Source organism: Mesocricetus auratus, unplaced genomic scaffold (genome assembly GCF_017639785.1).
Source record: "Mesocricetus auratus isolate SY011 unplaced genomic scaffold, BCM_Maur_2.0 Super-Scaffold_100010, whole genome shotgun sequence".
Lineage (NCBI taxonomy): Eukaryota > Metazoa > Chordata > Mammalia > Rodentia > Cricetidae > Mesocricetus > Mesocricetus auratus.
This window is the reverse complement of record NW_024429194.1, coordinates 20,061,802-20,088,699: the sequence shown is the minus strand read 5'-3', so window position 1 is coordinate 20,088,699 and position 26,898 is coordinate 20,061,802. Positions and strand designations below refer to the sequence as shown.

The 26,898-nt window shown below is 46.1% G+C and overlaps 1 protein-coding gene across 1 annotated transcript in view; it reads right to left on the bottom strand.

Moving 5' to 3' along the window:
• Positions 1-26,898, bottom strand: part of Iqca1 (IQ motif containing with AAA domain 1) — a 110,826-nt gene that overhangs the window by 48,384 nt on the left and 35,544 nt on the right. The window contains exons 7-9 of the mRNA XM_040753052.1: positions 16,731-16,815; positions 11,045-11,185; positions 3,208-3,283 (exon numbers count right to left, since the gene is read on the bottom strand). Of these exons, the coding sequence (XP_040608986.1) occupies positions 3,208-3,283; positions 11,045-11,185; positions 16,731-16,815 (302 nt within the window). The remainder of the gene's footprint in view (positions 1-3,207; positions 3,284-11,044; positions 11,186-16,730; positions 16,816-26,898) is intronic.

The following is a 26,898-nucleotide window of genomic DNA, read 5'->3' as shown; positions in this document are numbered from 1 at the left end:
GGTGCAGGTGGGGAGGAGGCTGCCACTCTGCAGAGGCCCCCAGGGAGGCTTTTCCTGGCCTGAAGGGACAAGCTTTGTGAGCAAGGGGAGTAGGCGGCACACAGCTGCTGTGGGGGTATGTTGGGCATGCTAGGTGAAGAGAGGTGCCGGGGGCGGGGCATGAAGGTGTGGCCTCAGGAGCCCCTTCAGCTGGCAAATGCATTGCTCTCTCCGATCTGCATAGTGAGCTATTTGGTTTAGTGTGCCCAGAGTTCTTGAGAGTCTACTGTGACAAGGGAGGCTTTTCTCCCCCAGTGTCTTCCTCTGCTCTCCTTTCCTCTGCATAGTTGTATGAAAAGGGGAGGGGGAGTCAGGCCTTCCAAATTCTGAGAGCAAATATGTACACATGGCCGTACACACCCTGGAAGCCTTTCCTGGTCAGGACATCTTAGATGATGCTACCACCAGAGTGAGGGAGAGAAGAGGAGACAAGAGTGTGGCTGGCAGCGAGCAGAGATCAGGGAGGACCTGTGATGGTTGTGAAGGCATGGAGGGTTCCCGGGGGACAGTATGGAGAAAAATGAACATGGCATTACTCCTCTCCTCTGTGTGGAAACCATCCTGAAGGCTGCTGGGAGACAATGAGCACACAGCACAAATAGGGTGGTGAAAAGGCCGAAAGACAAGACGGTGCCGTGCAGTTTCTTACCAATTACCAATCTTGTTCCCCCACCTCTCTCTGTCTCTCTCTCTGTCTCTCTCTCTCTGTCTCTCTCTCTCTGTCTCTCTCTGTCTCTCTCTCTCCCCCTCTCTCTCTCTCTCACACACACACACAGACACACACACACACACAGGCGCATAAGCACACATGCAAGCCCGCACACGTCAGTGGAACCCCAGCGAGACCTGGACTTGCAGAGTGGAATGCTGAGGGTCCCGACTGCTCAGGGCATATCTCTTGCTTTCGTCCTAATTCACACAACTACCCAGCTTGGGCCTTCCCCATCTGATGCCTTGCAGGCATGTTGATGGGTGACATCATTTTTGGATCTCCAGATCAATATAGCATCCAGCACGGTGGAGACAATCAGAGTTGGCTGAGTGAATACATGAGTGGACAGATGTTTTTGGTGGCAATTGTTCCACTCTATGTAATTAAATGTTAGGATGAATCCTTAGACTTTAAAGATGGCAGGCTTCCCAATGGTCCCTCTGGACAAGGGCAAGAACTGTGTTCATTGCCTGGTTCCTATGAAGACTGAACAATATGGACATGGAAAAATCCATTTGTCTTTGCATGTTTTGGGCGCCTGGTGAATGTTGGTTGGCTCCCTTGGCTTCCTTCCTCCTCAGTGGATTGAGGTGCCAGATGCTAACAGTGCCATGGTCACCTCTGGCTTTCCACCAGAGCATCCTGAATGTCCCTGCCACTAGTGGTTCGTAAAAGAATACCTGTTAGAATATACTTAGCACAGTGAATCTATAACTATAGTGAAATGGTTGTTGTTTATAACCCAACTTATTGGGGAAAACACCCTGAATCAATATTAAATATCTGTCTATCTATCTATCATCTATCAAATATCTATGTATCATCTATCTATCTGACCCAGTGTTGTTCAGATCAGACTCAGACTGGGAAGGAGGCCCATGATTGACTGACATTTGAAAAATTTCCCCTTTACATCCTTATTACATTTCCCAAGAATTTCCACAATGGTACTAAGGATCAGGGTCACACTGGCCAATCATCCATAGCTAAGATTTATCTCAAGGGTGCAATGGAACTAAGGAGCTGGATAACAGTCCTGGAAAATTACGATGTATATCTGAAAGGGCAGAGCCCATATGCTCACACACCCGGCCAGGTTCCGGCTACGCTAATGGAGTTGAGCCACGGACAAAACAACCATCAGAATGAGAGGGATCTTGGTCTGAGAGGATTAAGATTTGCACATATGGAATTCATTTCCTTGATGTCATGCCTTTCTTCATGCCACTAAGCAAGAGTGTGGTCAGCTGTGGAGTGCATGACTGGGGAGAGTTCTAGAATGTTCCCCACCCTGTGTGTGTGTGTGTGTGTGTGTGTGTGTGTGTGCGCGTGCGTGTCTTTCTCCTCAATTTTCCTGGTTTCATTTCTGTTGCTGTGAAAAATACCTTGACCGGAAAAACAACATAAGAAGGGAAGATTGATTTGGCTGCAGTCCATCACTGCAGGGCTGACGTCAATGCAGGGCTCAGCCAGCTAGTTGTATCACATCCAGGGTCAAGAGAAGAGAGAAACTAATTTCCCATGCTTCCTTCTTGCTGTCACCCAGCTAGCCCTCTCTACTCTGGTACAGTTCAGGGCCTCAAGCCAATGAATGGTGCCACCCACGGTGGGCTAGGTCTTCCTTCCATGTCAATGAACATAACCAAGACAGTCCCTACAGACTCACTCACAGGCTGACCTGTCTTGACGATTCTTTTAGGTTCTTAGGTGATTTGGGGTTGTGCCAAATTGACAATGAAAAACTGACTGTGCTGGTTAGTTTATTATTGCTATCATCATCATCATCATCAAATTAACATAAGATAGGATCATCTGGGAAGAGGGAGTCTTATTTTAAAAAGTGCTTCCATTGCAAATGCCTTTAATCTCAGCACTTGGGAAGCAGAGGCAGGTGGATCTCTGTGAGTTCGAGGCCAGCCTGATCTACAGAGTGAGGGCAGCACAGCCAGGGCTACACAGAGAAACCCTATCTAGAAAAACAAAACCCAAATCAACCAACCAACCAAACTGCCTCCATCATATTGGCCTATCACAAGTCTATGGAGGCATTGTCTTGATTAATGAGCAGTGTGGGAAGTAACAGGCTATAATGGGTTGTGCCACCTATGTAAGAAAGCAAGGGAACCAGTTACTGGGAGCAAGCCAGTAAGCAGCATTGCTACATGGTCGCTGCTTCAGCTCCTGCCCCCAGGTTCTTGACCTGAGTGCCTGCCCTGACTTCCCTTCATGACAGACAGTAAACTGGAAAGTGCCTTCCTCAGTTGCTTCTCTTAAACAAGGACAGCGGCCACCACGACAACTCATGCTTTTAGGAAGCATGAGGCGCAGGAGAGGGACGAGTTTGGGCTGGATTTACATAACATGGCTTCCAGTGATTGAGCACTTAGGACCTGTCCACCCCCCAGGAGCTTGGGCACACTCAGCAGACAGGGTACCACACATCCTCCAGGACTGACCTTTGTATAAGCTATTCCCTTCCTCCATCAGTTGAAGGAAAAAGCTTGGTGACATTTTCCATTCCTCATCTTCTTCCTGTTCAGAGCAGAGTAATATTCTTGTGAATGACAGGTGCAATTTATCTGTTAAGGCCAGACAGCAAAGGCATATTTCCCCTGCCCACCGGGGAAGTTCTCCTGCTAGTGATGGGAACAGGGAGTGTCACAACCAGCACTGGAGGCAGGGAGGGCCAGGCGACTGAGACATCTGTAGCCCAGGCACTGTTTCTCTGTGGTGGCTTTCCCACGGGCCTGCTTTGGCTTCCATCTTGTAGGGACCTGCTCACTGCTGTCTGAAGGCTGAGCTCTCAGTTTGGGTCACGTCTGCATGCCCTCTCAGTGTCCCCCCACCAGGCTTTGAGTCAGGCTTTGCGCGCTCTCCATCCAGAGCTTTCCTGCACCTCTTGCTGTTTCTGGGCTTCTATGTGTACCAACGCTATTCCTTCCTCTTGTTTGCTTATCCCCTGAGCCTGGGAACCAGCCGCGGGATCTTCTTTCCTGGGGGTAAACTGACTTCCCCTGTGGAGTCAGGGTATGGAGAACTCTGAACCCCAAGTGCCCACTGCAGAGAGCCCAAATACACCACACTTGGCCTCTCCTGTCAGTTGTATACATCAAGACAGGAGACTGCCACCTGTCAGCTGTGCAGTTGATAGCTCTGCTTTGAGTCCCTTTGTCCCTCTGTTCCTAATTGTGAGAACCAGCCTTGCAGGCTCTCACCCGGTGTCTCTGTCAATCAGTAGTTTCTGGTGAGAAATGTCATGCATGGTTCTTGTTACTGTCAAAAAGGGCCAAAGGAAGCATGCTGGTCACTGTGCCCATGAGGTATCTCTAAAGCTTCCCCCATGCTCTTAGCACCTACATGAGGAGGGGACTGTATGTTGTTATGAGAATCTCTTCATTGGAAGGCCTTCCACTCCATTCCATTCCATTCCAATAGCCCTTCCTTTCCTGGGTTCTGGTGTTGGGCTCTGTGGTGGCACCACTCACTGTGAGTCCACATGCCTTGGAGACTGCATGACCTTTGTGCCTCCGATCCCCACTATTTCTCCTCCTTACTTTCCATAGACAAATGAGCACCAAACCACATCTGTTTGACTCCCCTGCTTCCAGGGACCTTACCCTCTTCTTGTCTCAGCCTTCTGATAGGATCCTTGCATGTACACTGTCTGACTTGGGGCCTCCTTCTCTGTCCTGTTAGAAACAACTCAGCTAAGAGCTGACCAACTTTAAGACTTCTTTCGACTGAAGCCCTGCAGATCCCTGAAGCTCCCAAAGTCTCAGTCTGTAGCAGACTGCATGCAGCCCTCTTAGTTCTGGTGCCTGGGCTGCTTCCTTGCCCCTGACACTGTTGTAGCCATATGGAGAAGGATATTGTCTACGGAGAAGGATGCTGTCTATGGAGGAGGATGCTGTCTACAGAGGAGGATGCTGTCTAAGGAGGAGGATGCTGTCTAAGGAGGAGGATGCTGTCTAAGGAGGAGGATGCTGTCTACAGAGGAGGATGCTGTCTAAGGAGGAGGATGCTGTCTAAGGAGGAGGATGCTGTCTACAGAGGAGGATGCTGTCTAAGGAGGAGGATGCTGTCTAAGGAGGAGGATGCTGTCTACGGAGGAGGATGCTGTCTACGGAGGAGGATGCTGTCTAAGGAGGAGGATGCTGTCTAAGGAGGAGGATGCTGTCTAAGGAGGAGGATGCTGTCTACAGAGAAGGATGCTGTCTAAGGAGGAGGATGCTGTCTACAGAGGAGGATGCTGTCTACAGAGGAGGATGCTGTCTATAGAGGAGGATGCTGCCTAAGGAGGAGGATGCTCTCTATGGAGGAGGATGCTGTCTAAGGAGGAGGATGCTGTCTAAGGAGGAGGATGCTGTCTAAGGAGGATGCTGTCTAAGGAGGAGGATGCTGTCTAAGGAGGAGGATGCTGTCTACGGAGGAGGATGCTGTCTACAGAGGAGGATGCTGCCTAAGGAGGAGGATGCTCTCTTTGGAGGAGGATGCTGTCTAAGGAGGAGGATGCTGTCTATGGAGGAAGAGTTGTCTTGTGTGTACAGCAGCATGTTCTTTCCTTCTGCCTCCTTTCTCCCATCCCCTCTTTCTTGCTGCTAATGCTGTCTGATGGTTTTGGACTTTGGTCCCTCTCCTCCAGGAGTCCACCACAGCCAGCTTTCCACCCCCAGCACTGGCTGGATTTTGCCCACACTCTCATGAGCCTTCTTTCCTTGTGAGCATCCTCCACTTTCCAGCAGACAGAAAATCATAAATAGTGGGGTGCCCCTTAGTCCTGGAGTCAGCATTTCTGCCTATCACAAACTCTTACTGGGTTAAGGAGAATATAAAACATGCATGCTCAATCCACAGATACTAAATACTATGCTGCCCTTTACCCATGGGAAGGAGTGAGGCACCAACACCTGCTACAAGGATGAGCTGAGGGAAGCTAGACAGATGGAGGACCACATTTCAGAGGGTTCCACACATAAGAAATGCTCAAAGTCTGTCTAGTTAGAAACCAGTCATCTGACCCTAGATGAACCTTGTGCTCTGCTTGGCTAAGGTGGGACCCTTCCTCCCATGGGCTTTTGCTAGGCTGCAGGTGCCAGGAGGTCCCTGCTCATCAGGAGAGACACCCGAAACAAGTGGTACAGGCTGTAACATAGATGCCCAGGGTGCTCCTGGGGGTTGCAGAAGGAGTCCAGGACCACAGCTTGTCTGGCAGGTAAAGAAGTCACCTGCCTTGCAGAGCCAGAAAAGAATTTGGTCCCAGAAATACCCGAACTCAGTGCGGGAGAAGCAGCTAACAGTGGTCATATTACTTTAATCTCATATTAAAGTAACACTCATTGATTAAGAAGCCCACTTGTGGTGCTGTTAGTTCAGGGTTGGCTGTGGTTCTACCTTTGGTATGGAGATACCTAGGCATGAGCAAAAAATCTGCAAGGGAGGTGTCGAAAACAACAAAACCAGAAGCAGTGACAGCTGGTGCTCACGGGCAGAAGTCCAATCTGTGTCCAATTAGAGGACAACACTCTTAGTGTCACCAGCTTCTTCCCTCTCCCTCACGTGTCTGTTACTTTCCTTTCCTATAATCATCCCATCACCCTCTTTTGTTCCCCCTTCCCCCTCCTTCTGGTACCTTAATTCAAATAACCACCAACCCCGTACACTTAGAAATCTAACTTCTACATACAACACTCATCTTTCAAGTCTGGCTTCTTTTGCTTCACGCGATGATCTGTTCCATCTGCCCAATGGCACACTATTGTTATTTGTGGTTAAATAAAACTCCATTGTGAATATGGACCACATTTTAAATTTTGTCATGTGTCCATGGACACCTAGGGTCATTCTTATCTCTGCTGCTGTGGAGGGTGCCTCAATGAACATGGACATGCAGGGATCCCTGTAGTAAGATGACTTAGAACCCTCAGACACATGCCTAGGGGCGGTGTAGCCAGATAATTCTCTTTAAATCAGATTTTGAGGGCCCCACAGTGGCTGCACTAATCTATACCACACTAGCAGCATGAGAAAGGTTCCTTTCCCCCAACAACATCACCAGCATTTATCGTATTATTTTTCCTTTGTTTGCTTGTCTTTTTGAGATGGGGTCTCTCACTTTGTAGCTCCGGGTGCCTGGAACTCTCTATGTAGACCAGGTTGGCCTCCGACTCCTAGAGATCCGCCTGTTTCTGCCTTAAGGCTTGCACCATGAAGCCTGGCTCTTGTTTGTATTCTTGGTGAAAGCCATTCTACATGTGGTAGTCAGTTTTCTAGTACTATTTGAAGAGCCTGTCTTTTCTCTGGCATGTGTTTTTAGATACTTTATAAAATGTTGGGTGATGGTAGTTGCGTGGGTGTAACTCCAGGTCCTCTTGTCTGTTCCACTGCCCCACGTGCCTGTCTGTGCCAGACCATGACGTTTTGGTTGCTGTGGTATAGTCTGAAGTTGGCTATTGTGATGCCCCCAGCCATATAGCAGTATTCTTTTTGTTCAGGACTAATTTGGCTTTTGGGATTTTTTTGTGCTTCTGTGTGGATTTCAGGATTATTGTTATCTTTTTCTGTTTGTGTGGGGAATGTCAGGGGAATTTTGAGTGGAGTTCCATAGACTCTGTAGAATGCTTTTGATGATAGGACCATTTCACAATGTCAATTCTGCATTGCTTGGCTTCCTACCCTCTCTCTGCTTTGATTTCTTTCTTTGGATTTTGGAGTTCCTGTTGAGAGCTGTGATGTGTGTGTGTGTGTGTGTGTGTGTGTGTGTGTGAGAGAGAGAGAGAGAGAGAGAGAGAGAGAGAGATAGACAGAGAGAGACACAGAGAGAGGAGGGGCAGGGGAGGAAAATGAGAGATCCAACAGACACGCAAAGAGAAAGAAACATCAAGCCTAGAGGCAGGGCCTGGGAAGGCCCCAGATCTGAATTCTGCACAAATCTTCAATTTGGCCTAAGGGCAGGGCAGCAGAGGCGGGGTTGGCCATTGGTGTGCTGCTTTGGCTGGAACAAGTATAACAACACCTCGGGGCTGCTTCCCCTTTTATGAGATTCTATTTCTCTGTACACATTGTGGACTATCAGTGTGCCTGGACTGAGGCACCCTCTGGGCACAGATGCCATCTCACACAGGCTTCCTGCTCTGTGTGAAGCCAGCACAGGGCTTTGAATGCAACAGGTGTTTGAGGCACAGACATAAAGGCAAAACTGGCCTTTTCTACAATACATATCAAGTTCTCAAGGGCAAAAACCATTGTGAGACTGGTTTGGCAAACATCTAATCCTGGCGATTTTAAAGAGAGAACACTAGACATTCTCATGACATAATAGGGTCCGGCTTTCCATGTAGTAACGACATAATTGGCAGTTACATGAGCTGCCTTCTCACTGGAGGGTAAAATACAGTGGAGCTTCTGCTGCTGTCTCGAAATGCATTTCTTTCTTTGATAAAGAGCCTTTGGCTTCACTGAGTAACTCTTCTTTGACTGCTGTTCTAATCATCTGATACATCACTTCTTTGGACAAATGTTGTAGAATTTTCCTCCAGGAAGTTTGACTCTGCCATCTTCATCCTAAGGTCATTAATTCCCCCCAAATCTTTACTTGGATAGGGTCATCTAAGTGCACTGCACACGTAGTTGCAGCCCTGTGTTTTCTGATGGAGCTTTCTGGCCATGACCCTCCAGCCAAGTTGTTGGAGATTGTTCTGAATAGAGGAAATCCCAGCTCCAGGATCTTGCAGGCAAGTGAGTGTCATGCTCACAGATCGCTCAACATCCAGCTAGGAAGGTAAGGTGGGTGAGAGGTGTGGACCTGGTTGTGTGTGTGTGTGTGTGTGCGCGTGTGCGTGTGAGATCTGTTGTGGGGTATTTGCACACTGTGTCTGTGTGAGGATGTATTTCTGTGATTGATGTAATAAAAAGCTGAAGAAGAGGTTGGGGGACTTCTAGGGATAGAGAGGACTCTGGGGAGAAGAGAGGAAGAGAAGCCAGTCAGACGAGGAAGAAGTCAGACATACAGAATGGGATAGAGGCAAAAGCCATGTGATAGAATATAGACTAATATAAATGGGTTAATTTAAGTTATGAGCTAGTTAGAAACAAGCCTAAGCTTTTATGATTAATAAAGTCCCTGTGACATTATTTGGGAGCTGGCTGATGGGACAGAAAAAGTCTAGTTACATGTATCTTCAGAGGAGACGGGTGAAGGAGCTGGCTTACAGATCTGAATTCTTAGCTCCTTCCAATCCAGGTCAGGGAGGTCACACTTCTTGTCCCCGTGCTTTGCATGTTCTCCTGTCTTGTGTTATCACTGATGACTTTAGCAAGCTTGTTTTTGTCACCCAATGAGCCCAGCGCTTCCAGGTAAGGAGCGTGAGCCCCCGCACGCTCCACCCTTGCATTTCTTCAGAGCCACGCAAATGTCACTCAGGGCCTGCTTAGGGCACATACTGCCGTCCACCAATGCCAGACTGCAGGACCTGACTCCCCTGCAGGTACTCACGCCACCCACTGGAATCTCCCGCTGTCTCACGGCAGAGCTACCTCACCCCCATTAATTCCGCAAATGACACCGTCACACACAGCACTGAGAAAAACCTAAAACTCAAAGGAAAAGGGCCACTCTTACGGCTCTGTACTGAGGGGACTTTGATTGTTCCCTGCTGCTTGCCTCCAACCCCCCGTGTGTAACTTGTCCATCACACCCCAGTGCCAAGGAGTTACAGGGTTCCCTGTCTGGAATGGTGCAGCAAGCCATTTACTTTTGAGTCTTACTTGGTTGGTCAGTGTGACTAACTAAACTTCATTTGTCCTTCCTGTGCCACCGCCACCACTTGTGTGTGGCGGGGAGTGTTGTTTCCTCACTGCCGCTTCCCAAACAAAAACCAGGGCATCCTCCTGACAAAAGTCAAACGCACAGTTATCAAAGAAAATTGAGTCGGATTTGGGTCAGAGCACCGTAGTTTTAGGTTTCGTATGGCAAATTGTATCAGCTCGGTTGATGATTCTGTGTGGGCGAGAAAAGCCTCCTCAAACCTTGACAGGCACGAGCAGCTCTGGGTTTCTAATGAAGACAGACCGTGGCGTTCAAGTGCAAGGCCAGAAGTAGTTCCAACCATGCTGAGGAACTATTGGCACTTGATGGCTTCACAAGCCCCGCCCCAGTGCGTGCTGGGATATTGGCTGGCTTGCTCCTTTGCTGGTCTTATGTGTGCAGTCACAGCCATTGTGGGTTCATGTGTGTGACAGCCACATCTTGTCTGGCAAATACTGTTTCGCTGCAGACATCTACATCCCGGTCTCTTACAATCTTCCTGCCCCTCTTCCATGATGTTCTTAAGTGCAAACACAGAGACTTGAAGACAGTGACTCCATCCTTTTCTCACCCCACTGACCCAAAGGATAGGAACTCCAGACAAGTCACTGATGACGTCAGCTAAAAGTTCAGCTTTCTGCTTGCATGATGTTTTGGAAAGAGCATACTTTGCTAATAGCGGCTAGTTAAAAAGGTAACTGATCATTTTTAAGATAAAGTCTCTTCAAGGTTTAGAAGAACCAGTCCACTGTGCACAGCAACATTCTTTGGGGGTGACTGTGAAAAAATGAAGCTGAACACAAGTAAGCTTGTAATGTGCACGTGTTCATTTCTCTCTGCTCTTGACCGTCTGCTTCAAACTCCCGCCATGCTCCATGACTTCCCTGCTATGATGGGCTGTAACTGGAGTTATGAGCTGCAATAAGTCCTTTCTCAACTAAGTTGCTTCCTCCTTCCCCATCACAGGGTATTTTATTACAGCAAGAGAAATAAAACTAGGACAGTATGTAATTTAAACAAATAAGGCAGGGCTAATATCTTTTTACCCAACTATCTTCTGGGTAGATACTAGCTACTTACACTTTATTGGTGATTTCTGAAGGTGCTGTTGAGGCAAACCCTCAATGTTAGTATTTCTGATGAATTTAAATGAGTACACTTGGGCTAACAAAGACAGGGTTATTTTCACTTCACAGTGGCTCCTAGGTTTGCGAAGCAGCTTGCCTTAAAGGAAGACAAGTGCGATGGTTTATTTTGGGGAATAATCATGCAAATTATATAAACCGACTGAGTTGTCCACACTGACAGTTATCCTGGTAGATATTTATGAAATGTGGAAAAGATTGTGACTGATACTGATCAACCTAAAATACAATGGAATCTGAAGCTAGTGACATAGACCTTAGCAGACTTGAAGCTACCCGACCCCCCTCCAAGGCCAACAGAAGGAAGACAGAGTCATACTTCTAACACTCTTGAACACTCTTTACCTTTACAACCTTTTCTTTCACGCTGACTTTCCTCTCCTTCTCTTTTTTGCTTTTTTTGGGCTTATTCTCCTTTTCCTCCTTTTTCTTTTTCTTTTTCAGTTTTTCTTCTTCCTCTTGACTGGCTAGGATATCCTCAATAACCTATGGAGAAAACCAAAACAATCATAGCAGCTCACACCCATCATCAGGAGGAGGACATTTCCCATCCTGCGGGGCTCCTGCTGGAAGCAGTCACCCACCTTGAGGAGGATTTGTCAGGCAGAGCTGTCTGTCTACTCTCAGAGGAGGGATGGATAGAGGTCAGATGCCTCTCTCTGTATCTGCACATTTTCCAGGGGTTGCACTGACACTGGAAGATGCCATGCTTTCCCCAGATGGACAGTGGCAGCAGGATGTGTCAGTCCTGTCACATTTTAAACCCAAGTAATTCAACCTGAGAACTGTTCCTGCTCTGTTTTCTACCCAGACGATGGATGTGTGTGTGTGTGTGTGTGTGTGTGTATACATGTATGTATGCAAATGCAAGCTAGAGCATTTGTCCACCTCAGTAGGCTTCTAATAAATAATGTTTTAATACCTGGCAGAGCTGGTCTTCTCCCTACGGGGTTACTTTTGCTCCAGGATTGATTGGGTATCCTTGGCTATTTGTTTTCTACCTGAAGCTTAGAGAGCTCACCCTCATCCCCTCTCCTCTCTGAGGCCCCAAACAAATAATAACACTATGAGGATTATTTGGGATTAATTATATCTATAGAACAATATTTAGCAGAGCTGGGGTTTTGTGGTGTTGATCATCTGAAGCAAAGGGCAGCCCCCTCCATTGTCTAATCTGTAACTCTTACAGCACACAACCGTTACTGAGTTTACCACAGACACTGCATCTGTAGGGTGGCGTTGGCACTGAAAATGACTTCTGTGGTGCTTTTCTCCACTAGCGTTTGCACACACAGACCCCCTGCTCTGCTCACTAATAGTGTACGGCTCCTGTTTCAGCCCTCATGTTATTCAGTTTTTCAGCTTATTCTATTTGCTTTTCTGTGTATAGGATACATCCACAGTACATGATCCCTTGCCCGTCCCAATTTCTGTGTCATGTCCTTTGTCTTGTCTGAGAGTGCACAGTAGTTCACATAGAACAACGTTTAATAATGGTGGTGTAATGGCCATTTCTGTGTGTTTCTGCCATTAGTGGAACTGTTTCTCGTGAATTTAATTAGGCATGACATTGGGTTTCAAACCAAGATGGAAATATATTGTTATGTTAAAGAACGGTAGATATATTTCAGTTTTATTGACTTCAACCTTTTATTGAGAATTTCATGCATGCGTATAATGTGTTTTGATCAAATCCACCAGCATTCTTACCTCCTCCAATTCCTCTCCTATCCTCTCCACCACTATTTCCCCCCAACTGCATGTGCTTGATCTTTAAAACTGACACACAGACACTGAGCCCCCTCAGCGCTTCCTGTATACGCATTGGTGGGTGTGGCATGGGTAGCCTTCTCTGGAGCCACATCTCCGAAGAAATCCGACTCTCCCTTCCTCAGCAGCCGCCAAGTGCCAGTAGCTCCTTAGCTAGGAGTGTCATCTCATACGCCCCCTCCCCTGTCCGTGCCGGGGTTTTGACTAGTTTGATCTTGTCCAGGCAGTTGCGCACACACACATAGCTGCTCTGGTTTGCTGTCATGTCCAACAAATCATGTTTCTCTGTGGACACCACTTCCTCTGGCTCTTGCAATCTTCTCATTTTCTCATCCACAATGATCCTGAGCAGTCTATTACTCTATTTAGCAAAACAATAGTAGTAGGATTCCCTATGGCCTATGACCCACCTAGCTATGGGTTTAGGGGCCAGGCACAAATTCTGTCTCATGGAAGGCTTTAGGTCTAGTCAGAAAGTATTGGGTTACATCTAGAATATTTATGCCCTTATTGAACCAGTGGGCATATCTTACAGGGTCAGTTAGTACTATAGTTCATGGGGTTCACAGTTGGGCAAGATGGTTGAGTACTTTTCTCCCTCAGTACTATAATTAGAACCTTCTGGCACTATGAAATTGAGCCAGTAAAGATGAAGCTTCCAAGTTAGTACCAGCCTGGTACTTTCTCCATCTCTTGTGACTCAAGTGGTATCTGCAGCAATAGGGTATTCCCATCAAGTTTTGAAGGGTAGCCAAGAGCATTAGAAATGGCTTGTAACATTTGAGGGTCTTTGGAATCCCACTGACCAAAAACTCAAAGGATGTTCCTACTTTTCAGCATCAGGGAAGAATGCTGGGTTTGGAAATAACCCTTCCTTATCTATGAGATGAGTCCATGCTCTTTTCTTTGGTCCACTTCCCATTTTGCAGTGCACTCACACATAACTTAGACTCAAAGTGTTGTTGCATTGTGGAATAATTGTCACTTTATCACCATGGTTTACCTCTTTAGTGTGCTCCTAGTTTTAGTGAGCCAGTGTTCCACCCTCCCCCACAGTGCTGGGAATTGAACTCAGGGCTTGATGCATGCTCTCTCATCTCATCACACATGGTCCAGGCAGGAAGCTTTAGCCTGATCTCCGTCTCCAGACTGGTAGGCTCAGGCTGCAGATGCAGCCTTTGGCGGAATGTGGTCTGTAATCACTGGTCTTTTCTCACTTTCCATCATCTGTCATTTAACGTCAAGCTGCCCTGTGGTCCCCTTTGCTTTATCGGAATGTATTAACCAGGCGCCCTCAGGTTTGTTTTTAGTTTGACTAGATTTAGCTCCTCCCTTTCATGTTTCTTGTGGACAACCGAGACATTCCACCAACATTCTTAATCCCATAATCACGGCTCTCTAAACCACAGTGAAGCGTGTTTGGCTGCTTGCCCTGGTCTGACTTTCAAGATCCTACTTGTTCCTGAAGACTTAGCTGCAGGGCAAGACCTAAACACACACACACACACATACACACACACACAGAAGAAAGAAAAGAAACAACACCATTAACTTGATGGTCTCTTAGGGTAGGGCCTGCTGACCTGCCCAGTAACAGTGCTGGTATTGCATGCTTCTGGTATTCTGGGGGAGGGCCGGGGTGTGGTCAGGGTCTGAAGGGATGAGAATGATGCTCAGCATGAACATGTCAGGTTGAAGAGGAACCCTGCACCCGACCCCATAGGCTACAGGGTACTCAGTGGGCAGTCTGCCTTAGAGGCTGGTGAGGTTTCTGACCCTGAACTTAAGAGTGGGTACTTCACTGCATTGGGTTCCAGGTACTTAGCTCCTCAGAAGAACACTGGAGGAGTTGCCCCCCCCCCCGACTGGCAAGATGGCCCAGCAGTTAAGAGCACTGATTAGTTTTGAAGGGGACACTGGTTCCGTTCCTAGCTCCCACATGGTGGCTCACAAACACCAGTAATTCCAGCTCCAGGGGATTCAATACCCTCTTCTGACCTCCACAGGCACACATGAGGTGTATATACACACACACACACACACACTGGTAAAATATTTATATACATAAAATAATACAAACCTTAAAAACCAAACAAAACCAAAACTAACCAACCAAAAAACCCAAAACACTAGAGGGCATGACGTTACTCAGGGTTTTATCTTTAACACTGCACACATATATGTGGTGGTACATTCTTGTAACCCCAGTACGGAGGTACTGGATCAGGAGGGTCTGAAGTTCAAGGCTATCCTTGATACGTAATGAGTTTGAGGCTAGCCTGGGCTACAGAGACGACTTCAACTCTTTCTCTGGTGTTTTTCATCCATGCTATAAACAAGGCAAACATAAACAACTTTCACACTCTCCCATGGCAGGGATCATGAGCTATGGTGTTCAGGGCTCCTTTCATGGTTGCCTCCCTGCTATCATGGTTGTGTTTAGTATGGCAGAGGGTAGCCACACCCAGACTAAGGTCCTTACTATTTGCCCTGTGTGAAAAGGCCTGCCATTTCTAACTTTTGGCAACCTGTCTTCTTATTTTTCTTTAGTACATATTCTTCAATGGCGACCCTCAGGTGTAGAGCATGCATACTGAAATTCTGGATGCCCAGCCATCGTGTTTGAGAGTGGCATTTTCCTATAGGCACACAGAGCTGGTTTTCTAACTTAGAATTTTTATTAGCTGTGTGCATAAAGAGACACAGCAAAACTGTTTTATAGTGAAAGGTCTTTGCCAGTAATTAAAACCTTTTTATCTTTAAAACCGTCCTGTTCACATTCCTGATGCCCTTTCTACAGAGACGATGATTTATTGTTTTCTAAGGACTCTTTAAATATGAACGAACCATTCGTCAGAGGTGCCCCACGCATTTCACTGAGGGGTTATTTTCCATTGCTTGAGTTTTACATAGTGCATTCAGTTTGTTTTCTATGTGATCTCTGCCTGTGGCCGCATGCTTCCAAGTCATCCCCCACTATTCTGATTATTAAATATTCTAGCAATTTCTTCTGCCAATTTGTGGTTTCATATTCTTACAAGTAAATATTCAATGCAAGAGGAATTCATTTTGCAAGTTAGGAGAGGCTAAGGATGTAACGGATTCTGCCACTGAGAGGGCCTGGCCATCGCTTTACCTGCTGTCCATTCTCCCTGCTTTGAAAGGAGCCGTCAGGTTGACTGACTTCTAATTTGTGTCTGAATTGGCTTCTGAACACGTTATTCTACAGTTGTCCTCTGTGGCTTGAATTTCAGAGCCAGAGCTTGTGAACCGTGAGTTTGCCCAGGTTGCTTGATCTTCACAGGGCTCATCTGCATGTGCTTTGCATGGCAGCTGGCCCAGAGCATTTTCTCAGTGAGAGGATGTGCCACTATTGTGACTGTCATCTCTAGTCTTTCTGTAATTCTTGGGCATCACCACCATTATGGATTCTTTTACTAAACTTATTTAGAGATTTCCATGCATTTTCCATAAAAACATGAAAATATGTTTGTCAATACAAAAATTACTTTGATTTTGATTGAAATTTCATCAAGGGAGGGGATTAACAGACAAAGTATACTTCTATTTTACTGAGTTTTCAGAGAAATGACCCAGCAATCTCTTTGTCTACCTAAGGCTTCTCTCACCCTCCCAGTAAAGTGTTACCCATGTAATTCTGGACGGTTGGGTATCTGCCAATTATTTCATGTTGAAATTACTGCGTTTTCTAGGAAGATAACCCATAATGTGAAATAATAAAATATTAATGAAAGTATTTACAACTGTCTGTTTTAAAATCTTGTTGCAAAATCTTATTGCATATTACCATATAGAGCTGAGAGAAACCATCTTAGAGTTGGGGGGAGCAGCCTGAGGTGTGGGCAGACAGGGGAGAACATGCTTGACATGCGGAGACCATGAGAAGGCAGCTAGAGATGTAGAAGATGGGGGAGTGAACTGGTGGAGTCAGTGGCCTGATGGTGGGGAGGGAGAAGGGATGGGGAGGTACCAGGAACCAGAACTTAGACTGTTAAGAACTGACAAGAAAAATGGCTTGATATGTCCTCACAGTTTTTTCAAAACTGAACAGGAGAAAGAAGAGATTAGTTGTGAAACAAATCAGAAAGGACCTGTGAGGTGATATTCACCCTGGGGTATGTCATGAAGGGAGTTCTGAGAAAACAAGGCAGGCATAACATACTGTGAATCCACTCACATTCAAGTCTAAGGAAATGTGACTGTGGTCTCACCACTTTTTACTTCCCGTACGTTCCTTTACCTGTTCTGGGGTCTTGTTGGAAAAAATGATAGCTGAGCCTCCTTCTTCTTCGTTGGGGTATTCTGGAAATGTACCCGTTAAACTCCTGTGGAGAGAAAGAATGTGAGTTGAAAGAGAAGCAAAATGAGTCTCTTGGGTAATGCCCCACTTGACAACCTGTGTGCGTTAATATCAGTAAGTGGTGGTTCTCAGGGCAAGGTCCCCTGTGCCCAGGGCTGGCAGGGTCTCTGAGTAGCACAGGACTAGGGACAAGCAGCCTGAGGTCTCCTGCCTCTGGGGACATGTTAGTCTGGGGTGGACATCTCTCACAGATTCTATTTTTTCTTCCTTTGCCTTTTTTTCCATTTTAATATCAAGATACTTTGTGGTTTAGTTTCAACAAAGAGAGAAGCACAAATCATTTCTTCCTGTTTAAAACTTAGGGTAAACACAGGGCTTTGAAACTAAACAGAAGGGTGGAGTTGTACAAATGGCATGTCCTGAAAGTGTGCGAAGCCTTCACACACGCTTTAGGCTTTAGGAAGTTCGGGGCTCCATGTTTGATAGCGTCCAACAAGTTATTTCTTTCTGTAACCATATCATTTCTCCAAAGAGAAAGTAGGCTGTGGAATTTAGTGTGGGGAATTACTGAAGGAGGATGTGGTCATTATTTATAAGAGAAACTGACTTGGACATAAGTGTTTCACTTATTCCACATGTAGAAAAAATACACTGGCTGCTGAATCAGAGCCTTTCATTCCCAGAAGTAGAGGGCCCAAGGCTTGGAGGAGGTGGACATGTTTAGCCGTTTCTCAAACTCTTGCCTCAAGGTGCTCTTTTCGTACTTTTTGAGGCCCTCTAAGGGTTTCTGCTTATATGAGCTGTGCTATTGATATTTACCCTATGAGATGTTAAAACTCAGACAATGCTAAAATATGCATGTTCACCTAAAATTAATAAACTTATTTTATTATTAGTGGAAGAAGTTAATAGCCAATCCTATCTGGCTCTGAGCACTTTGAGCTACAACAATGGGTTGGTAAGTTATGCCCATGGCTGCAACGGGGGCACAAATGCCATGGGAGTAACCTACCATGTTCTGAATGGATTTAAGTCCAGCTTCACAAAGTGAAGCTACACCTAGTATCATTATTTAGGCCAAGAACCTACAGCTGGGCTGGTCACAGGCCTTAGGCAGGAACTGTTAGTCTGCTAAATGGAAATAGTAGTAAACCAATTCCTAATGAGTTACCACTATACCCATAGAATAGTACATTTCTCAACTATCATCACAAGAGCTTCTATTTGCAGTAGATGGTGATGGTGCTGGGTAATTTTCTGTCAACTTGGCACAAGTTACAGTCATCAGAGAGGAGGGAACATCAATTGAGAAAATGTCTCCATGAGATTAGGCTGTGGACAGGCCAGTAGGGTATTTTCTTAATTAGTAGTTGGTTGCAGAGGGTCCACCTTGGGTTGTATAAAAGAAAGCACAGTGAACAAGCCATGATGAGCAAGACAGTAAGCAGGACGTCTCCATGGCCTCCGCATCAGTACCCACCTCCAGGTTATGACCCTGTTTGAGTTCCTGTTCTGACTTCCTTGAGCGATGAACTTTGATAGGAAACATCAGCCAAATAAACCTATTTTCCCCAAACTTGCTTTTGGTTATGGAGTTTCATCACAGCGATAATAACCTTAACTAGTGATTGACATAGAGACCCACAATCAGCCTAAATAAAAACATTAAAAGACTGCAGAATGCTCAGCCCTAAATGGCATTTAAATCACACTCCCTTCCTCCCAAGGTTCAGGAACCACTGTAGAAGAGGTGGCCAAGAGAGGATGAGCTCTAGATGCAGTGGATGACTACAAGGAAAGAGTATCTTCTAGACACAATGGGGCAGCTGAACATACGGACTTATAGTGGTCGTGACAGCATGCACAAGACCTGTGAGAGCTCAGGCCAGCCCAAATCATAATATTGAGGTATGTGTGTGTGGGGGGGTGGTCATGAACACCCAGCCCTAGCCAAGGAGCTATTGGCAATAGTAGCTACTGGAGAGGGAGAGTCAGGTTTCTTTAAGAGTGTAGCCCCTGGTGGGTTGGCTATGCTCCAATAGAAGGCCATATACCCAAGAATATATAGGCAGCACAAATGGCTTTGCGGAGTAGAAGAAAAAAGCAAAAGCAAAATCACATGGGTGGGGAAGGGGACATGGATCTGGGAGGAGTTGTGGATGAGGGGAATATGATCAAAACACACCACAAGATGCTCAAGGAAGTGGCAGGCAAACATACAAGAAGCAGCCATTTATATGTTTGCATAGACACACTTTTTATGAGCAATAAACACGGTTTTCAAAGTCATAGACTTTTCAAGTCTACTAGAGTCTGATCTACTGGAAGCTTGCTGGATGCTCTGCTCTCCTTCCATGCTGCAATATGTTGTGCTAGATGGAGATTCAGGAAGGAACTCTGGCCTCACACACACCCATAGTGTGAAAGGATGGAGTGTGCTGACAGTCTTCTAGGCTACTTGGATTATCCTGCTGTGACTTGGCATTGCAGCTGGAGTGTATTTTCCTGTAGCTGCTTGCCATAAGGAATCAACCATCTTAACAAGCTTACCCTCTGTCATTAAATTACTGGTCTGAGCGACCTATGGGGTGTACTGGGAATGTCAGGTCTTCCTCATTTAAATGATGATCCATTTGGTTCTTCAAGGCATTTCATCCCATGGTAAGATTCAATAGGGATCATCAATTTGACAGAATCTAAAAATCTCCTAATGGGACTCTTGGTTGTCTTTGAGTTTCTAAGCTCGCTTAACTGAGGTGGAAAGACCCATTCTAAACACTGTTGGCACCGTCCCAGGGGCTATGATCCTGGCCAGATACAAAAGGAAAGTGACAGCACCTGGGAGGCACACAAAGGCAGGTCTCTGTGAATTCCAGGCCAGCCTTGTCTATAGTAAGAACTTGCCTCAAGGAAAAAGAGATACAAACTGAGTAAGCTGTGTGTGTGTATTTAGAAACACATAGGGATACGTGCACACACACACACACACACACACACTTTTCATCGTATGTATGTGTGTGTGTCTGTGTGAGCATATGCTGTGTGTATATGCCTTGGAAGTCAGAGGTGCTAGATCTCCTATAGCTGGAATTACAGGAGGTTGTGAGTCATCTGAGGTGGGTGGTGCTAGGAATTGAACTCAGGTCCTTTGGAAGAGCAATACATGTTGTTAACCTTAATTGCTGAGCCATGTCTCCAGCCTTGTGTCTTAATTTTTCTCCTCTAAAAACCCAAAATCACATGATCCCACTTTCACACTACTTCTTAATTTTAGAATGTGTCAATTTTCATAGCAGGAGTTAGCTAACATTAAAATCCCACAGTAATTTTTGTAAAATAATATTAAATATATTCATCTTAATGATTATGTTCTGTGTGTCCCTCAGCATTTTAGGCTTTGGGACAAGCTCCTGTGAGCACGAGAGCTGCAGAGCAGAGGTGCTGATGGTCTTGTAAGACAGAACAGCAAATGTTATTTGGGCATCCATAGTAATTTGGGTATTATTTATGGGGCTTGACAGCTGTGACTGCAGGAGATGCCCTTCTGGAGCCTCCCAGAAGGAACTGAAGACCCCAAAATTATACAGTGTCAGGACCCCAAATTATACAGTGCCAGCACCAAGATGCTTTTGATTAACAGTGGAAAACAAAGTATCTGTTTTGGGGAATCACACGTCTCTGTCCCCACGCCCACCCCCATGGCACACTCTCCTCACAGTCTTGGATCCTATGGATGGTAAAAGTTGCCTTCTTGAACCTGGACACCTGGACACCTGGACACCTGGACACATACAGTAATACTACCCGTGAAACTGGGAATCCATAGTCGTGTGCCAGGAATATTTGACTGTGTTTCAGATGAAAGCACTGAGTATGGCAACATTTTACAAGCTCCTATAGCCAGGTATTCCACCCATTGGCGAGCCACCTTCCTGTCACCCCCTTTCAGACACGCTTCTGTCCTCCATCGTCTGCTGTCCTGAGAATCCTGCAGCCCCTCCTACGACATGCTCACTTTCCTTAGCTCTACTTGAACCCAGCTGGGAGAACTGTCACATCTAACCACTTCATTAAGATTTCTTCCAGGATGGAGTATTGAGCTGTGACCTTGACCCCACCAGTGCTTACATGGAAACCTTAACCTCAGCACCTCGGGATCTGGCCTTGTGGGAAAGGAGATCCTCGCAGCTGTGCTTGGTTAAGACAAGGCTCCACCTCACAGTCCCCAGAAGGAACCAACCTGCTGACACTCTGGGCTTCCTGCCTGGAACCCAGACAATGCATTCCTGCCTCTCGGCCACCCAGACTTGGGATGTAATTACAGCAGTGGGACAGCATCCTAGTACACAGCTTATTGGTTTTCTGCTTTCTAAGGGGGCATTTCATCATAATGCCACATCTTAGGGTTTTATTGCTGTGATTAAACACCATGACCATACTTGAGGAGGAAAGGGTTTGTTTTAGCTAATAGTTCCATACCACAGTCCATTACTGAGGTAAATCATATCAGGAACTCAAACAGGGCAGGAACCTGGAGGCAGGAGCTGATGCGGAAGCAATGGAGAGGTGCTGCTTACTGGATTGCTCTTTATGGCTTGCTCAACCTGTTTTCTTATAGCACGCAGGACCATCAGCCCAGGGACGGCGGCACTCACAGTGATCTGGGGCCTCCCACAATAATCATCAATCAAGAAACTATACCACTGGTTTACCCACCAGCCAATCTGGTGGAATTATTTTCTAAGTTGAAGTTCCCTCTTCCCAAACTGACTGGTGTCAAGTTGACATAAAACTAGACGACCATACTGTTTTGCAGTCAGAAGGCAGAGTCCTCTTTTATTTATTTATTTATTTTTGGTTTTTCGAGACAGGGTTTCTCTGTATTGTTTTGGAGGCTGTCGATCCAGCCCGGCCTCGAACTCACAGAGATCCGCCTGCCTCTGCCTCCCGAGTGCTGGGATTAAAGGCGTGCACCACCACCGCCCGGCCAAAGTCCTCTTTCTTGAAGGTTCTCTTGCCTCAGTTCCCAGTGTTCTCCACCCCCACTATGTTTCTTGCTTGCTTACTGAGTGCCTTCTTTTTTTCCAGAGACATCTGGTCACATACAGGATAGACACAGTTCCTATCCCCTTCTTGGTGGGGACGCTCTGTGGGCTCCCCTTTCTCACACTGATCTCTGCAACCCAATCCTTTCTGCTGGGTCCTTTCCCACCCTTACCTGTGTGCATCTGTGTGAGCGTATGCTGTGTGTGGGTGTCTTGGAAGCCAGAGGGGTTAGATCTCCTGTAACAGGAGGTTGTGAGCCATCTGAGGTGGGTGCTAGGAATTGAACTCAGGTCCTTTGGAAGAGTAATACAGACTCTTAACCTTAACAGCTGAGCCATCTCTCCAGCCTCGTGACTTACATTTATTCCCTGATTTCACATGATCCCATTTTGCCCATTTCCAGTGTTCTGCATCCACCCCTTACCTTGAGCTCAGGACTCAACCTGAGGGCTCCCCGTTCTGTTTGCCCACCCACACAGCCTGTGGTCTCACCCAGCTCACAGTGTGACTCGTCACCCGGATGCTCAGCTCTTTAATGGCATCTCCAGTTTTCACTTCTCCCTGGCTCTCACCTCTCCCTGCTGCTGACCCAGATCCAGTTGCCCACCCAACACCCAGAAGCATAGAAGTTCTGAGATTTAGTGTCTGCAGCCCAAGATTTCTTGCCACTCTGACCCCCAAACCCTTCCTCCTCCTACTGTAGAGAATGGACACTCTGTTCCAGTCACTCCAGGGAGTGCTCCAAGGAGCACAATCTGGAGTCATTCTCAGATGTCTCTTTGCCGCTGGTTCTACCTTCCTGGCATGTGTGGAGGGTGACTGGTTTTAGGACTGCATTAGACCCAGGACACTGCCACCAAGCACTTGCTTACACCATGAGCTGGTGTCTTCTTACTGTTCTGTGGCCACCTGGGGTAGGTGGCAGGTGAGCAAACCCTTTAAAACACAGAGTCATACTGTGTCATTTTCTTTGCTCAAGGATCCCAAATTTTTTCAAAACAAAACTCTTGCCCATATCATTAGGTTAAGCTTTGCTTCTGTTCTCTTGGGACAATTAATACCAGGTCCCCTTTGTTTATTCTTTATTTTTATTCTTAAGTGGCCTTAAGCTGTCCTGGTTTGGGACATGAGTTACATGGTTCTCCAATGACCCTGGCCCCGTGTGATGCTGCACCCAGCCTCCCTCATCCCGTCTCCTGTACCTTTTCCTGCATGTCTAGCTCTGGTGGGTCTGGCTGTCTTCTGGTCCCTTCATTTTAAATCTGCTCAAATGTCATACCTCACCACACTGTATGGCATAAAAAGACCAAACATAGTAATAATTTTCTCTCAAGTTACAACCAAAGATCTGGTAGAGCCACATATCTGTGGAATGAAGAAGGGGGAACATCAAATTGTTTTAGGTCTCTCTCTCTGCAGTCTGGAAAAATAGTTGAATGAAGGCAAGAACCTTTTCTCTTTAAAATGAACTTGGAGGAAGAGTTTTCTGCACAGTTCCAAGATGCTCAATGTGCTGAGATTATGCATAATTATTAAAATTACAGGTTTCCTTCAACTATGACTCTAAAGCCTTGATTATCTTTAAACTTGCACGGGTAGCATGATAGAATGCCATTCCAGAATTCTGCCTCCTCCCCACCTCCCCACCCATTTCCATTCACGCTCAAATTGACGAGACAGGCATGGTCACAGAAGGCTCTTCAAGTGGGCATCCGATCCACCAGGCGGAACAACCAATGCAGAAGCTTTGTAGGAAATACCATAGCCACTTGCATGGGTCCTACCAGCTCACCCTAGTCTACAGAACAAAATGGGGTGGGGCGAAGAGGTGGGAGGGTGGGAGGGAGACAGGGAGGGGGAGAGGTGGGGAGTCGAGGAGGAGGAGGGGGAGGAGGAGGAGGCAGCTAATGGGAACAGAAAGTTTGAAAATGGATGCTGTCCTGGCAAAGCAAGTCTTCAGAAATAGTGAACTATTTGTCAACACTACAAGCAAGAGCTGGCCTACATTAGGTATGATGTTTTCTAAAGCAAACTTTTCAGTTCGAAGGGCATTTATTTATTAAGTGCGCATGTTGACATATGTGCATGTGTGTACTCATGCATGTCAAGGCCAGTAGACAACTTTAGTTGTTGTTACAGGCTCTCCCAATGGCCTGGAACTCACCAAGTAGGCTGGCTGGCCAGCGAGCCCCAGAATCTCCTGCCTCTACCTTTCTTTCCCATTGGCTTGTCTGTTACATGGGTTCTGGGGGTTGAACTCAGGTTCCTGAGCTTGCAAGGGTCAAATAACTTTACTGAATGAATTATCTCCCTGGTTCACCATATTTAATTTTATCAAGACAAATATTAATTTCCAAAAAAGAAAACTTTTGGTTATCCCATACTGTGTTTCCTGAAATGTGTTAAGAAAATGAAGACACTGAATTTTAGAGATTATTTAATACTCTTAACAGAATGAATCTCACCTCCCCATTACTAAGTGATAAATCACCTCTAGGAGGTTGCAATGCAAAAACTCAGAGAGCAAGCGTGCCAGCCACTGGAGTGTTCATCCCTGCTGGAGGCCACCCGACTCTAGCTTTGTAAGCTGTGGTGCCCTGGAGCTGTACTGGGGTGGGGAAAGCTCTAGATAGTAGCTTTTGACATTTCCTTTTCTTCTTCTAGGATCAATCACAGGGCTGGACTCTCAATGCTTTGATCCCAACTTCTCCAACCACACTCCTCCTCCATTGTGGCTGTGGCCTCAGGACCTGGCTTTCATCCCTCTGTCTTGGCTCTCTCAGATGGGGTAGTGACATCCTGAGCCTGCCCCAATCTCAGACAAGAACCGTTGGCCAGACACCATGGAGCCCAGTACTGCTCTAATTTCCAGCTAGGGCCAGCAGGCCTATCTGGCTCTCTCTACCTGGGGGGGATTCTATACTGTCTGTGAAGCATTTACCTGGCTTCAGGCAGTGAATATTGTTGTCCTGTGCATTAAACTTCGTGCATTAAAGAGAACACTCCTGTACCTCTGAGCTCCAAGAGGTAGGGTTACACTGGACTCCTGTGGGGAGGCAGCAGGCAGCCTTTCCTACCCTGCCCTGCCCAGACCCACTCAGGCTACCTCAGTCACTTCAGGCTACAGCCTATGGGCATCTGGGCTAACAACAGCCTATTCCTCAACATCAGAGACTCTGTGCAAGAAACCCTTTCCAGGGCTTATGTTCTCATGGTTTTAAGCAGAGGGAATGGAGCTGTGCTCCACAGTCACCAGGTTCCTCCTCCCACTGAGTGTTTGCAGGATGCTGGAATGCATGGAACACCCATCAGTTCTTGAAGTGAAGACACGGATCTTAGCTGGAAAAACCCGGCAGTGGGGACCATCACTACTCCCTTGCTTTAACTAAAGAGCAAAGGGGACAACAGGAGATCCCCTGTACTTGTGTCTTCAGAGCCTGGGGGTGGCCTGGAACAGGGCTGTTGAGCTCTTTAATCAGCTTCAATATCACTTTCTTCAGTACAGCAAGTAGGAATGATGTGTCAAATGAAAAACCAAACCAAAACAAAACTGCAGAGCAAAACAATTTGTAATCACAGCAACTGTCATACTCGGCTGGTTTCTCTCCTTTTTTAAAGAGTCTTAATACTAAATAGACCTCATCATTTTTGCAATGGGTTTGCCCAATTTTATTTTAAAATATTTACACTTCTGTGGCGTCTCTCCCAGGACATTAAGTTCTCTGTTTCTGTTACCAGCTCTGACAGCGTAGTTACCGTGACTGTATTTTTATGTCCTGGCTCCCTTTTAAAAATGCATTTATCAGAAAGTACTTGTCTACGTCTTTCAGCTCCCCGGCTGCCTTCTTAGTCCACTGATCTGAGTTTATACTTTATTAGCACTAAGCAGCTCTTATTTTTCTTTATAATGTACTTTAGAATGCATGGCCATTTGTTCTTCCTCGTTGGTCTTGGCTTCTTCCTTTAACCCTAATGACTTTAATAATTATATTTCCTGTTCAACAAATAATCCTGTTGGGATTTTAATTGAAACTGTTTTATCCCTATAAATCTCCTGGGGTCAATTCATCGTCTTTCCATTCAGCCAGAAGCAGAGTCGATCTCCCCATCTATCCAAGTGATTCTTTTGTTTCTTCATGGTGTGCTCTCATTACATATAGCTCTGATGTTTCCCTTGCATGTGTTGTCCATTATTATTTAACACTATAGCTTCCCACTCTCTGGAAGACACTTACTCTTGTTATTTCCCCTTTGTACTGTCCTGGTTATCAACTCTCATTCATATCATGGCACCAGTTATGGGTAGGGACAAAGGTTGTGCCCGCCGTCTGTGAAGTGTGTCTCTATTGAGGATATAGCGTCTTTGATTTGTCCATTCATCCTGCATCTGTTCATTCACAATATGCTCATTGAGTATGTGTGGTGTGCTAGACAGTGTCTATGGCCGAGAAAAATCATCAGGTAAAGGATGTAATGGTCTCTCCACACTTAGCTTACATCTTGTCATGTTTAAACTAAATGTCATTGCAGTTTATGCCCTTTCTCTCATGTTTTAGATTTTCAGATAAGAAGGGGACATTTAACTAGATCAAACGCCTTCTCTGCACAAGCAGAAGTGATCATATGGCTTCATCAATGTCTGACTTCCCTACCGTGTAACTGTATTTGTAAGGACAGATATTAGCCTTCTGACTGTACATCTCTTGGAAAGGCCAAGTGCTTCCTGAAATAACTGAATGAATCACAGAAATTCTGGATGTGCTAAAAGTAAGAAGTGAGTAATCAAAACACAACAGGCTGTCATGGACTCAAAGAAGCCAATTCAATCCTTCACGGTAAGAGACCAATATGAGCCCGCCCACTCCCTGGCCTTTCACCATTGCTTGTAGAATGAAAAACAAACACTAGAGACAATTCTGAAAGCAGAAAAGCAGGGGCAGGCTCTACTAAGCTAGGATTCCCATGAAGGAGGGTGAATCCATATGAAAGGGTGTCCCTGGGTGCCCGAGAGCCCAGGACTACTCTGACAATAGCACAGTAGTCATACTTGCATATGGCACTG